Genomic DNA, 14420 nt, shown 5'->3' with positions numbered 1-14420 from the left:
ATCCTGGGACACAAAGTAGCACACACACCCACAAGCACACATTCAAATGAATGCCTACTTCCCCAACAGCTCATGCAAATCCCCACAATATCTTATCTTTTTCTTAACAAAAAAACGAACAGAAAACATGATAAAACGAAACCAAAATGTATTTGAAATCCTAAACAATTCTTTGTTGTTTATTTTCTGTGTTGTAAACACAGACGGTGACAAACCATTACTTTCTGTGAGCTTAATTTAAAGATGCTTTGCACAACTTTCTGCTCCCTGTTTCACATGACTCTCAGGGGAAATGGTATAAAACCAGACAAATCTCTCCTTTTGAACCAGTTCAGCATCCTGTTTAATAAAGCTTCTTATCACTGCTCTCAAATGATTCCTCACTGTTTGAAACTTGTAGCACAGTAAGTCAAATAATGGAATAATTCATACTTCATTTTGTTACATAATCTCATTTGATTAAAATTGATTATCAAGAAGAGACAGCTGCACATCACGAGTACATATTTAGAAAAATATAGTTTTAATAAAATTTGTATTACAGTGTACTCCTCACCGAATGATGTCTGCAACGCTGTCGCAGTATTTTTCTTTTTAATAGTAAGTTTCCGGCACCTTAGAAGTTGACTTTTATCATTCATAATTTTTGGTAGATCTCACCTTAATCATCTGTGTAATAGTTCGATGATGTTTTTTACTTTTATATTAACTTAAATTAGCATAAATGTTTGGAAGTTTTCAAATGGAAGGTTGAAGCTTCGACTAAAACATTGGTCACATCACATTCCCGTCATCTACGTATGTGTGTGTGAACACTAGGTACAACTTAAATAATAACAATACTACAGTCTGTTTATCCCAGAAAGATCACACCTGTCTAAATAATGTACAGTGACTATGACCTAGCACCTACAGACATTATAAAAATGTCATGTATCATTCATAAACTATATTTAAAAAGGGTCTGAGGTTTAAAAAGAAGCTAGGAAATGGATAGATAAATCACATTTCTCTACCCTTTTCCTCTGAGGATTATATCTTATAAAATAGTGTAACAATGATATGGCATCATCTTCCTCGCTTCATGATCAACATCCTGCATGTGTGTGTTTGCTGTACCCTCCGAAAAAAACACAGCGTAGTTTGAAGGAGATGGGTGGGATGTTTGTACACTGTCAGTGAAATGAACAAAAAAATCAAAATTGAGTCATATCAACACAAGCACAAACACACACACACACACACGCGCCGACACGGACATGCACCTTGCATCCCTCACTGCTAGTCAGCTAGTTAGACAGGTTTTCCTCTCTGCACAAATAGTGCCACACCCTCCGAGACGCACATGTTCTCTCACAGGCCAGGCCAGGTGCAGGGAGTACAGGAGGAGGGGGGAGGGAGGGTTATTATCTCCATGAGGGTGGAGCAAATGGGGAGGGGGGGGGTGGAGTTGAAGAGAAACAGATGAAATGTTTGAAGCTCATATTAACATGCTGCTCTGAGGCTCCTGTGAGTCCAGGTAAGAGCTAAACAACTTACCATCATTTAAAAAAAACTAGATCTAGATCTAGAACTAGAAATCCTTACTGTTGCTTATTGTTTGAATTTAATAATGTATTAATCAATAGAATAATGGGACATTGCAACAGGTCGAACCAGTCTGATTGTACAGTATCATGTTCATACAATCAGCCCACAGTACCAAAATGTAATGTTAATTTGCTAACTTTAATGAGGAGTTAAATGGAGTGTTTCAATCCACTGGTGTTGTTGAAAACATTTTAAACATCCTGCATGTTGACAGCAGAAAACAGCTAAACTTGCTGCTAAGTTCCCTTGCTTTTGAGGCAGTGTAAGCAGCAGTCTAGTCTAAGGTTCACTACTAATGTAAACAACGAAAATATTGATCTAAAATACCCCAATGCTGAAGCATTCACACAGAGAATTTGTCAACATCAATGAAAGTTTATAAAACTCCACATAAACTATACAGATAAAATTCAACACATCTTTCTGGGCTTAACTCGATGCAGAGTGCCGGGCATTCCTGATCCTCCTCCACCCCGAGGCCAAAAAGAAAACCAGTTTGTTCATACCTTAACCAACGTGTGCCTGTGTGTTGTTGTTGTTGTAGCCATGGATGGGGTGTTGGAAGGAGCAGCGGTGTTGTGTGCATGCAAACTGGTCTGCAGTCTGCTCTCCTTGCCCTCACTGGCTACTTCCCACAGTCCTCTCAGCTTCTGCTGCTGCTGCCTCCTCATCTTCACGGACTTCCTGGTCACAGGTGAGTTTCAGGACATGACCCTGGTGTGCACAGTCTGATCCAGTGGTTTCAAACGCTTTCTTTTTTTTGTGGCTATGTTCCCCATAAGCCCTATAAGATAAAATAATGAGCATTATTAACATCCAACATTACGTAATGTAACAAATTTGTTTGTTTGAATTAATATGAATTTGTTTGGTATCTTAACAATATTAAGTATATCACAGTGAAAACATTGAAGTAGATTTTGTCTTAAAATGTTGGTCGGACCAAACAAGAAGTTTTAGTGTGACAGTTTTGATCAAGACGCTCACTGTCTAACTTGCAAACAAACATTTAATTGCAACGTCTGGGAACTAGACCATCAACAGGCAAACGTTTTTTTGATGGACATGTTGCTCTCCGGATGTGCAAAGTTTCAGTTTTGATCAAAGGAAACCATGTGGGTGTTCCTTTCTGAATATGGACACAAACTGATTATTATATTAAATGGAAATTATCAGTCAAAGCAGGCTTGAAAGACACAGGATTGAAGCAGCACTCATTTAATTAGCTATATTCCTCCTCTCGAAATCTGCTTTTTTTTTTAATACCCATTCACTTGAGAAAGACATTTTCTTCTTGCTCACCTTAAATCTCAGTTTCACAAGTGAGCAGGATATTATGATATCTTAACTGTTTTAGTGGCTAATCTTGATTTCTTTTTTCTAAAACAAACTTGTGCAAGTGCCATGTGGAACTTTAAACCTCCAGAACACATTCAGTATAGAGACTCAAAACACTTTACAGTGAAGTGGGAGGCAGAATATGCATATTCATGGGATCTAGATTCTTAACCTTGGGGAACAACGTCAGTTTAAAACTAAGTAATATATGTTTTTTTGCAGAAAACTAATGTACAGCACAATTAAAAAAAAAAGCATTTTTATATCTTATAACATGTTTAAAGGCGATCTTTTTAATTTATTTATTTTTCAAGTTAAATGAACAACAGTAAATATTTCCACATAACTCTGGTTGGAAGTCACTTCTCTAATCTACTGTTTTCTTCCACAGCTTTTCTGAGTTTCCTTTGCATCTTTAAGTCCTGGCTGACTGATCAGACCACACTGGGTGATGTCATTGCCCTGCGCTTCCTGCTCTTTCTCAGCCACACATACGGTGTGGTGCTGCTCCTGACAGCACCCTTGATCGCTGTGGAGACCCTGAACAGACTGCTTTGGCCTAGCTCAGATAGAGAACGTTGCGATGTCGGGGAAGAAACTGTGAAGGAGGACACAGGCAAACGAAAGAGGTTTTCTCATGTTGTCAGCTACCTCTGCTGCCTTTCAGTGTGGGTCGTTGTAGCCCTCAACGTCAGCTGGAGATGGAAGCTAGAGGAAGTGTGGACTGATGTATGTTTGCACACAACCAACTCTCTCATCAGGTGTTTGCCCAACCTTTTCAGCCCCATGCCCAGCTCTGTGAATCCCTGCTGGAGCATGGCCTTCCTCTGCTTTCTTATGCTCGTCATCGCCACCAGCATGAGCTTGTACGGTGGACACCAAGCTCCTGCATGGACGGAAAACGAAAAACGCAGAGGAAACATTTGCGTTAGAAATATCAGTGACAGTTGCTCACAAGACCTCGTTCTAGTTCCCTCTGAGTGTGTGAACCCTGGGAAGTCAGCACAGTGTGTTGACCCAGAGAAAACAGAGAGCAGCTGCATTAGTCACAGAGCGTATTCGTGGAATAGTGTGCAGATGTCAATGAGTCCCCATAGAGACTTTGTCCTCATCCCACCTGATTTTATATCTGCAGGGAAGGGAGGGCGGGAGCCTGGAAGGACAAAGAGAGGTATACTTCTGACATTTATAGCAAAAGACCACGTGAACTGGGAATACGGGAGCCAGTTTTGGAGGGGACAATGGGGTTTTCCCTGCCTGGGGGTAAATGTAATTATAGGGTTTGTGTGTGTGCTTTCCATCTGTGTACTTCCTCTAATACTCAGCGTGAACATTCTTCTGGTCAGAACTATTGAGACTCTGCTGGAGCTATCTATCAAATCTTTAGTTTCATCTGCAGAAAACAAAAACAGCACATCCATCTTGCACAATGAAACACTTATATAAAAGAAGATGGGTGGGAAGCAGAAATCTGAAACTGATTGGGCGCTGTTTGCAACAGGATCACTAGATTAATATTGCATGTGTGCAGACGGCAGGTCTACCTGTCAGACTTGGTCTGAATAGATTGTAAATAAGCATTTCTGAGCCGCTATTCACATGTGTTGAATAATATGTGCAAAGTGCTGAAATCTGCTGAAGAGGCAGGTTGAGGCGTGCTTGTTAGAAAGACACTAAACCAGGCTGAAAAAGACAGCTGGAAGGCCTGCTTTTTATTGCACAGAGCCTTAAGATCCGCACTGATTTGTCAATACACAATGGGTTACAAAACAAGCCTCTATAGTTTAAATAAGACTAATCCAGGGGGCAAATAGTCTTTTGAAAGAAGGCATATGAAGTGCGGTACTGCTGCATCACATAAACCCTGCATAGAGCAATGCACAAATAAATACTGTGCCTTTGACTTGAGGGTGTGCCACGGTTTTGTTTTCCTTCTTTCTAGTTTTGGCCCTGTTCTTGGCCTCAAAGGACTGTACTTTTCTTGTGAGATTAAACTTTTACAACAATTAGGCTAAATTTATTCGAGTAGGCCTATTGTGGAGTGAATTTGAGGTACTTGTACAATACTTGAGAGTTTTCTGTTACCCTATCCTATCCTCCTGCTGCACTACATTTCTTATGAGTATATTTTGTGCTTGCTGCAGTGTGTTGTAGTTACTTTTAAGTGTAAGATTTAAAATAAAAAAAAAACAAATGATGCAATTAAACATGATTCATTACTTATTTAAAGTTATAAATTGTTTTTGGCTAGTAACAAGTTCGGTCCTGATGAAGAGGCAAATTGGTAACAGTTCACCATAGAAAAGTTCAGATACATGTTTAAGGCAAAAAGAAAGCAAAGAAAAAGAAAGGCAAAACATCCAATACTTAAGAAAGAAGCGATGGAAATGTATCTTTAACCAAATCTACCTGAATGTATTAATAACAGTTAGGCCTACAACAGCGCTGACCTGACCAGACACAACAGTCAAATGCTACTTACCCAATGATGCACTGATCTTAATTACAAGTAATTACTTTTTTATAAGTAGCTGGATTTTTCAGTGCTGGTCTGTCTTTATTAGCATGTAGCCTATTTGTATTCTTGTGTTGATAATTTAATTCCTAGCAAATTTCTGAAATTCTTGAACTACAGATTAGCTTTTTTAAGAGTAGGCTTAGATTAATATCACAGTGTCATTGACCTAGCTAATATAGAAAGTTACAGCCAGAAACTTGTCTTAGTATAGCATAAAAACCGCAAACAAGGTAAAACCTTGTTGTTCCTGCAGCTCCCGTTTCTGAGCGTACCTGAATGCATCTCTCATTGTCTGAGCACCCCTGAATGCAGCACGCTAACAGCGCATCCCCTGAGTAACAGCAGAGAGAGAGACATGCCCAGAAAGGTCTGAAGTCAAGTAAGCAGACTACTTTATTTTTTAGTGTGTGTGTGTGTGTGTGTGTGTGTGTGTGTGTGTGTGTGTGTGCACGACACAGAGAGCAGAGGAGAATTGTAAACGCGCCACCATGCAGAGACAGAAATGACATGCCGTCATGTAAATAAGATAAATAACATGAGGCTATTTAGTTTGTTTAATAAAAGGAGGAGGTAATAGACCTGTTCTATAAGAAAGGTATCCTTATGACTTCTGTTGTGATCTGGCGCTGTACAGAAAATAAAATGACACTGGGCTATATGCCGTCGTCTCCCCTGAACTGGCAACTTCAGTGCAGTAGCCTATTTGATCCACAGGTGAGCAGAGACCGACACAGATGTCAACACCAGAGGGCACTCTGGTACAACAACTCAGAGCTAGAACACCCGACACCCCGGTAAGAGCTTAAAGCTGCTGATATGTGGGATAGGTGACTTTGAGAAAGAAACAGGAGAGGGATAGGATTAAGGAAACATTAGAAGCCATTTATAGGTTTTCTTACCTTTGATGACGCCAAGGGCCAAAGAGAGCGGCCTGCACACACATCTTCTCAAAGTGAGGCTTACCTGTGCAAGTAGAGTAGTCTACTCAAACCGCAGTGCACATTGTGGTTAAACCACAGGGCCATGCTCCTGTGGGTGCATGATGATGCTATTTCACGACATATGGAGACTCTGTTAATGTCCTGATGTAGCCTATGTAAAGGCAAATCATTGCTTCATAACTGTAAGACTACAAGTCAGACTAAAAAGTACTGTGAACAGACAAAAGGTTAATGGGCGCAGTAGATTTTTTTAGTGCATGATGACATTAAGAGGCAATATTTTAGTTGCTGTAGGTTTCCTCAGTCATCAAGTTTTTTTTTTTAATTCACTGCAATAATGATGCACTGTGGGAAACATCAAGACACTATAGGAAGAACAAGAGCGGAAACTATTTCTATCCTAATCAGGAGTTTCATTTTATTGCTTTAACAGAACACCCACATGTGATTTAACTGCTCCCAACCTGATGAGTAAGAGAAGAGGTTTTCTCATAATGTCAGTAAGAGCAATCTTCTCCTCCATGTGACTGCTTTCTCTTCAGCCCTCTGAGGCCGGATGAGTCCCCACGATAAACATTTTGGAGATTCAAAATTGCCCAGAAGTGATTTTGGGATGTACTATCCATGTAAGAAGATCTCTGGTTCTCAAACTATAAAAGCCAATAAGTTACATAAGTATTTTTGCAATAATTTCAAAATGTAGGCAGTAGAATGAAGAAACCAACATGAATGTGATTACTCTACCGCTGAACAGTACAGATGTTTCATAATTTGTTACAATAGCTTTAAATGCCTTCTTCATGTTTATTTTTCCCTTTGTTGTGATGCTTGCTGTCTTGCATTTCCGTTGTTGCTAAAATTTGCCCTGCACAGTACCGAGGACTCCAAAGAGTGTAGGGCGGCATTTAAAAATATATTTAATCAAAATGTATAATTTTGCGGCTATCAGAATACTAATCATTCTTATAAAATTTCACTTAAACAGGTTACCTGAGCCCAATATCTCGAAGCTACTCGTTTTGTTCAACAAACAGTCCCAAACTAAAATATTTTTTTCCCCCAATAATGAAAAAAACAAACTTGAACCAGAAACTGTTTTTCATTGCTGCTTGATCAAGTTATAATTACCGAAACAATCGATGATTATTGATTTCTAAATCAACTTATGAAACGTCAATAAACCTAGTAATTACTTTAGTACTAAAAAGACTTAAAAACCTGTAACATTCCTAACAAAGTTTAACCTACTGCAGCATCCTTACCATTTTTAGTATTAGAGACAATTCATGCCACTGGCTACAGAGCATGTTCTTAACTCTATTTGATGACAAAAGTCAGCCTGCCTTTTTTGCTTTGCGGACTTATGAGATTAAAAACCTCACATGTGGCTGCCTCAGGACAGCCATATCAGACTGGAATCAGATACACGCATCTCAAAGGAGAGCTCAGTGACTTCTTAATGGACACTTTCCCCTCGAGTAAAACACATCTATTACAGGACGGACACCTTCTTCTCAGATAAAAATTTATCTATCACCGCAGTGAGATTAAAGAATGAAAGCCAAGGATATGAAGCCACTTGTCCTGAGGGTCTCCTGTGAACAGGCACCGCTCAGCTTCAAACCGCATACTTTGTGTTGTGAAACAGCTGAAATCATGATGCAACAGGACTCAATAGCTTTGGAGTGTGAAAGAATACAGCAGCAGGGTAAAAAGTTAAACCGAAAACACAACTTTTTTGCTTTCTGACGCATAGTCAGATCTTAACTTTCAATCGTGATTTCAAGCTTTATGACAAATTTTCTTCTCTGCAGCTTAACAACCACTCGCTCAAAGGCATTACAGACGGCAATTGAGGAGGACGATAAAAGGAACACCGAACACATGCAGGCATCTTTTTTTATTCGTCATATCTCTTCTGCCTGAGTCAAAATATGGAACGGTATTAAAAAGAGTTCACAACCTCCCACCTCCCTGCTGGAAGGCTTAGCAGTGCAGACAACTTGGCTCATCTTGGAAAAAAATGCCTGGCATGAAACTCTGGCTGAAGTAGAGCAGGTATTGACAAGCTGAGGATCAGTCTTCCTACACTTCGTAATCCTCCTCCCAGATATTTGTTGTTTTGAGAGTTTCAATTACATCGATGTTGATATTCTCTTGCTCCCAAAAGTATTGTGATGGATGCTTCTTGACAAAGGACTGCAAACATGAAACCAGGTTCACTACTAAACAAATTGGCATGCATAACCTCTTACAGCAGCAGTGGATTTCCACCTATCAAGCTTGAAACCCTTGAAAATGAGTCAAATTCAATTTTGACTGCTTTGAAAAGTTCTATTTTTTAGGAGTGGTGAGCACATGAAACAAAGCGATCTACTTTTTAAGCCATGCAGAAAGTGGTTCTATGTACGAGAGTCCATTAACAAATTTAGTCTAGACTGAAATATCTCAACAACTGTTGGATGAGTTGCTTGGTTATAGAGTTATAGTGGATCTATGTATTTAGTTTTCAGATTGGTAAAGGAACTGACTTTTTCATTATGTGGATCCAGAAGTCAAAGTTGTTATGCATCCAGAAGTTCTATTGATGACCCAATGCCTCAAAAGCTAATACTGCTACCATCAGCTTTAGCTGTACTTAGTGCCGATTAGCAAAGATTAGCATGCATTCACGCAGCCCATTAACATTGGGACCATTAACATTGGGACCTTAATTGGAAACAAAGCACTACTGTGTATACTTTGTTTTTAACGTTTAGCTGGAAGCCCCACTACGCCTTAGTATAGCCTCACAAAGCTGCTAGCATAGCTGTGAAGAGGTAAAACCATCCTGTCTTCAAAAACATAAAGCTATGTCTTTAGAAATGTCAATAAGATTCAAAACATTTTTCTTTAAATTGTTGAGCATCCTGTTAGTCCTCTGATCTAGTGTTTGGCCTCTTGTTGGCTATAAATATCCAGGTTTGAAACAAGAGATGCATTGATCTAACAAGCCTTATCAGTATGTTCCCCATTACAGGAGTAAGTTGTTTGCCATGACACGACCCCGTCCACTTTATGTATCGAGCAAGTTAAGTAACTTCATAAAGCTATAATGGTCTTTTGCACTAAAGCTATTTCTGGCCCATGTTTCCCGCATGACAAATACTGTATGCCAGTTAGTGGTACAGATTTTAAATAAGGTAAAAAGGGTGCAATGGAGTATAATTAGTACTCTGTATCTGGATTGTTGCACATAATAACCAGGACAATGTTAACCCAACCAGCTGATTTAATCAGTAATTTATTGTACATTAAAACATTTCCCACAAACCTTCAGCAGCAAAAGCACACAGGAGTGTGTTTACACAATGATGGGTGCACAGCTGCCATCACCAAAAGACACAATCATCATTATAATCATTACAAGTGTCATAGTTATCATCATTATATAATCATATAAACAATAAGCATCACCACCAGGAACCCAACACCACATCCAAATAATCTCCTTCTTCATATTCAAACAGACTCCACTGAAGTCTGTGACCATGCAAACTGGGGTCAAATGTGACTTTTTAGATTTATCATGAAAAAAGAAAAACAACCTGCTTAACGGGTGAAACCTCATGGAAAAATCTAGACTGTGTAAATCAGAGGGAAGAGAAAAAAAATAAAACAATACCAGTCATGATTGTCTAAACCTTCAACTTAATAATTATGCTAAACTTGTTGTTCAAAGCAGTTTTTTTTCTAAGTTACATGGAAACATTTTCTGACAAAATTCCAGATAAAGGACTGCTCTACAATTTTTTCCCGGCATTGTCATTCAGAAAATGTTTGCTTTGTGCAGGTCCAGGCTAGTTAAAACATCATCAAGGGTAACTTGCAGGTGTCAGAATTTGACCCAAGTTTGCATCATACTGCAAATACCGTAATCCCATCCTACAAAACAAGGGCACTGCCCGGAGATTGAACAACACAGACAACACACATACAAATGCAAAGATGTACAGAGGCAAATAAAGGGGGGGGGGGGGGGGGGTTGGGTTAAAGACTAACCTGTGAAGTTGATCTTAAAGTATTTTGTAATAAACACTTTTGGCCACTATCTGGGTGTGCCTGGTCAGCCAGATGGACCTTATTGAGGGGCACTAAAGCTGGATTTAAAATCTAGCTGCAAAAACACACCCGCCCATTCACACAGACACGCACACTCAAACTGGATCTCTCTGTATGCTGGACTTGGCTGAGCGACAGGAGACTCTTAGGAGCAGATTCTGCAGGACTTGTGTACAACTGCTGATAAACAAGAGCACTCGAGGCACATGGGGGTAAATAAATACATGGGGGCAGCCTCATGGGGTATTATCAGTGATTTTTGTCATTATGTAACACAGCGACAGCCTGGGGAATGCCAGTCGCACAGGGATAGTACATTAATGTGCCATTCAGTCCATCGTTTCATCCTTATTTTCCATGATGATTACCATTTCCCAAAAACGTACAGGATACATTTGTATACATGCATGATATGATTCAAAATAGGAGAAAACATGTGGTTTTTGTAGTTCTAGGAATGATTCATCTCTGATCTATCAGATTTTGACATCTGAGTAGTTAAGCTTTTACACTTAGAGGTCTAAGCCTCACAGAGTGACCTGCTTTGACAGAATGATTTAATCTTATTTTGATCACAAGACAAAACATGACTGGATGCAGAAATGTATTTGTACTCACTGAATGCACAAGTGTCAGAATAGCCAAAAGGCTAGCATCCTCTAAGTTTTGGGAAGCAGTGGACACCTAAGCCAGCATGATGAGATACTTGCTTTGATAGTCTAATGACAGACATCCAACCACTTACAGCAGCGTATTTTCAGACAATCTCAAATTCCAAACAGACTGTCCTCCCACATTTGTGAAGGACTTGAAAGTGGCCAGGACGGGCATCCTATGATCAACTTTGTTTTGGATGACACAGATATTAGCTGGTGCACACAGAACAAGAGCTTTCCTCATTTCACAAGGTGAAGACTGAACTCGCATATATGGACGAGACCTGCAGGAGAAACCAAGATTGTGATCTAACACAGAAGTGAACCAGACTTGACAAGTTAAGGATGGCCAAAGAGAAGCTGAAAAAAAGAGCAGAGTGCTGTCAATCACATTCAACATACGCAAAGCCAACTGTACAGCACAGAGTGTGAGAGAGGAGACATCAAGTCTGATAGGCCTACAGCTTGATAAGGAGAGTGGTGCCCGCTGGGAGTGTGCAAGGTGGGCCTGGGACAGTCACTTTAGGAGGAGAAATCACTCTTTTCTTTTTATATCACTGCCACAGACCCCGGAGGAGCCCAGGGGTCCCTTTGTCTCCATTTAGTGCCATGTTTTTAGTTAAAGATGCTGAAACTAGGCTCAAGTGCAGGCCATCATTGTAAGGTCGTTTCAAGCCACAAAGAACAGCACAGGTTTGAAGAGCAACATCGAGCACGATTCTTAACTGATAAGAAAGAAAGAAACATTTCAAACACCCTAATGAAGGGATTGTTGAAGTGGAGTTGTATGAGGTAACAATTGAAATTCAGAGAAACTATGTAACAGCAGATCATAGCTGTGTTGGTACTTTAGCCTGCTTCTTCAGGGGCCATGCTGACTGTCATCTATTGCCAGTGACTAATGAAAAGTACCTCACACAACCCCTTTTCCAAAAATCCTACCTAAGCATTTTTAAATTAAATTGTTCAACATCTTTTTGAAATCTTAGAGTCCTGTGAATTTGCCTATTTTGTCATTTGTCAGGACAATCCAGACCACGGATGCTTGTGGCTCTTAGAGGCGTACAGTGTTGATCCGCAGTGGCTGCACGTTCTTGCCGTTGGCGTGACTCTGACCCGGGCTAAAGTACGGGAAGAGCTTGGCGGGGAATTTCTCCCTGTAGGTGTAGAGCCAGGACATGTCGTCTGCATTGTAGAAGATGAGCAGGCCTTTGGGGTAGTCCAGGTAGACCCCCACCTTCTCCAGCTTGCTCTTAACGTTCAGGCGGGTCCAGGGCTCTGTGCAGGCGCTGTACTGGTTTCCGTCATGCATGACGATGCAGTAGAAGCCACGGGTTGGCTGGATCTGGATGCTGCCCTTGCGGCTGACGGACTCGTTGGCCACCCCGATCATCCACTGGGTCTTCTCCGACACCATCACCTCCCAGTAATGCACGCCTGACACAAAGCCCTCTGCACCCAGGACAGACACCTCGACATCAAAGCGGCGTGGGGAGTCCTGCAGAGGCTGTGGATGGAGATTCCCGTAGGCCACTATGGTACAGTCATCTGAGAGGATCAGTCTTTGGTGGGCTGTGATGGGGTCCAGGGTCAATGCTGCTGGGACTGTGGAAGGAGGAGGGAGAGGAGTTAGCATTTATTTGACTCTGAGATTTAACACTGTAGCAAAAAAAAAAAAGACGCATTAATATGTTATGACTCAACTTGGCCAAATAGATGAGAACTGCAGTGTCATTTTGAGCACCTCATTTTTCTTTATCTTACAAATGCTGTGAAGCTGAGGTTGAGAAAAATACATCCAGGCAGCTGGGAAACCTTACAGAAGAGGAGGGCTCAAGGTTACAAACTAACCTTTCTCTGTACTCTCCCTGTGGAACAGGGCAGTAGATTAACCACAGGCAGTAGATGATAGAAAGTATTTTTGTTTTGACCATTAGGTAACTGAAAACGTTTCCCCACACCCCCTCAGGTTTTCACATCTATAACTGAGCTTTCTGCTTTTACTTGAAAAGGGAAACCCACTCAGAAGTGTTTCTGACATCCATCTCTTGTGACTCACAGAACAGATGCAATTCCTTTTTAGTGAAGGTGTCAATCAATACTGGCTACCTGGGAAATAAACTAAATGAATAGTAATGCAGCTTTCTTCCTGTCTTCTCCCTGTAGAGCCAACCTGTGAACTATTTTTGTCCAGTAAATTCTGCTGTCAGTCATCCGCCCTGTCCAGGACTGCAGCAGCTGCACTGCTGAGATAGAGCGCAATCATTCAAGTCAAGCTTTTAATCTGAAGTCCCAGAAATACAGGTTAATTACATTTCATTTTGAATACTTTAAGAATCAAAACGTGACTTCATTTTATAGTTTTTGAGTAATTGGGGATTAATCTGGTGGTTCCGACCTTGAAGACATACAGGAAAGGGAGAATGAGGGGGGGATGACACACAAAGTTTCCTGCCAATTGAATCATGGTTGAAATGGTTTCATTATGGTAAATATATTTCTAGAAAATCTCATCAGAACAATCTTGTTCTCAGGGTAATATTCCCTCTGAATTTTCTAATACTATTGTACTAATACACAAACATAAGCAAGTGCTTATGAAGGGAAATTAGCTATATTAATACAATTTAAAAAAAGGTTTTCAAGGAGTGAAGGTATTAATGTTAAAAGACATTATTCAGATGTGTCTTAAGTTAAACAAATAAAACCAAAGTAAAATGACACCAGAGGTTAGTGAGAAAATGTTTTTAGATAATTGACCCCCAAAGACCAACATGGTGAAAACAAAACAGTAAATCATCCTGCCAGAGTTAAGAGGAGGTGATCAAAGCGATGCCCTGTGGTAAAAGATGACTGATGGCTTGTCATCTTATTGGTGTGCTCAACTCCTATTTCAGGAAAATGCAACATAGAGTTGTGCAATAAGTGTGACTGTGTACACCACCATACATTCTTTTATAATGTATTTTTATACCTTCATGCATTAACTATACTCTTACAATCTGTGCTTTCCAGACAGACTTTGTTTGGGTGGAGCTGCTCCAGCTCACTCCACAGGCTCTGGGTCGGTAGGAGGCAGTTTTCTGTGTGCAGTTATGTGGTTTTGGGGCGGGAGAATCTGCAAACACGTCTGCTTATTAGGGAACCATATCAGGCTGAACAATAACAGCTTGTTCTCTTGGCTCTCTGTCACAAAAAGCAGACACAGGAAACAGTGGGCAAGGGCATTTTTCCAGCTCCTCTGTGTTATATCAGCTTGGATAAATGGAGGTGAAA

At 40.4% G+C, this 14420-nt stretch overlaps 2 protein-coding genes across 2 annotated transcripts in view; one reads left to right on the top strand and one right to left on the bottom strand.

Moving 5' to 3' along the window:
• The first annotated feature begins 1473 nt into the window (after positions 1-1473).
• LOC109980662 (uncharacterized) lies at positions 1474-5154 on the top strand. The gene is made up of 3 exons (XM_020629123.3): positions 1474-1519; positions 2135-2284; positions 3320-5154. The coding sequence occupies exons 2-3, from the start codon at positions 2137-2139 to the stop codon at positions 4372-4374; spliced, it is 1203 nt and encodes a 400-aa protein (XP_020484779.3). The 5' UTR covers positions 1474-1519; positions 2135-2136; the 3' UTR covers positions 4375-5154.
• A 4486-nt stretch (positions 5155-9640) lies between these two features.
• trim62.1 (tripartite motif containing 62, tandem duplicate 1) overlaps positions 9641-14420 on the bottom strand; it is a 34593-nt gene continuing 29813 nt past the window's right edge. Inside the window, exon 6 of the mRNA XM_020629035.3 lies at positions 9641-12749. Coding sequence (XP_020484691.1) covers positions 12199-12749 — 551 coding nt within the window. The 3' untranslated portion in view covers positions 9641-12198. The remainder of the gene's footprint in view (positions 12750-14420) is intronic.

The sequence above is a fragment of the Labrus bergylta genome, chromosome 5 (assembly GCF_963930695.1).
Source record: "Labrus bergylta chromosome 5, fLabBer1.1, whole genome shotgun sequence".
Taxonomy (NCBI): domain Eukaryota; kingdom Metazoa; phylum Chordata; class Actinopteri; order Labriformes; family Labridae; genus Labrus; species Labrus bergylta.
This window is presented reverse-complemented; position numbering and strand designations above follow the sequence as displayed.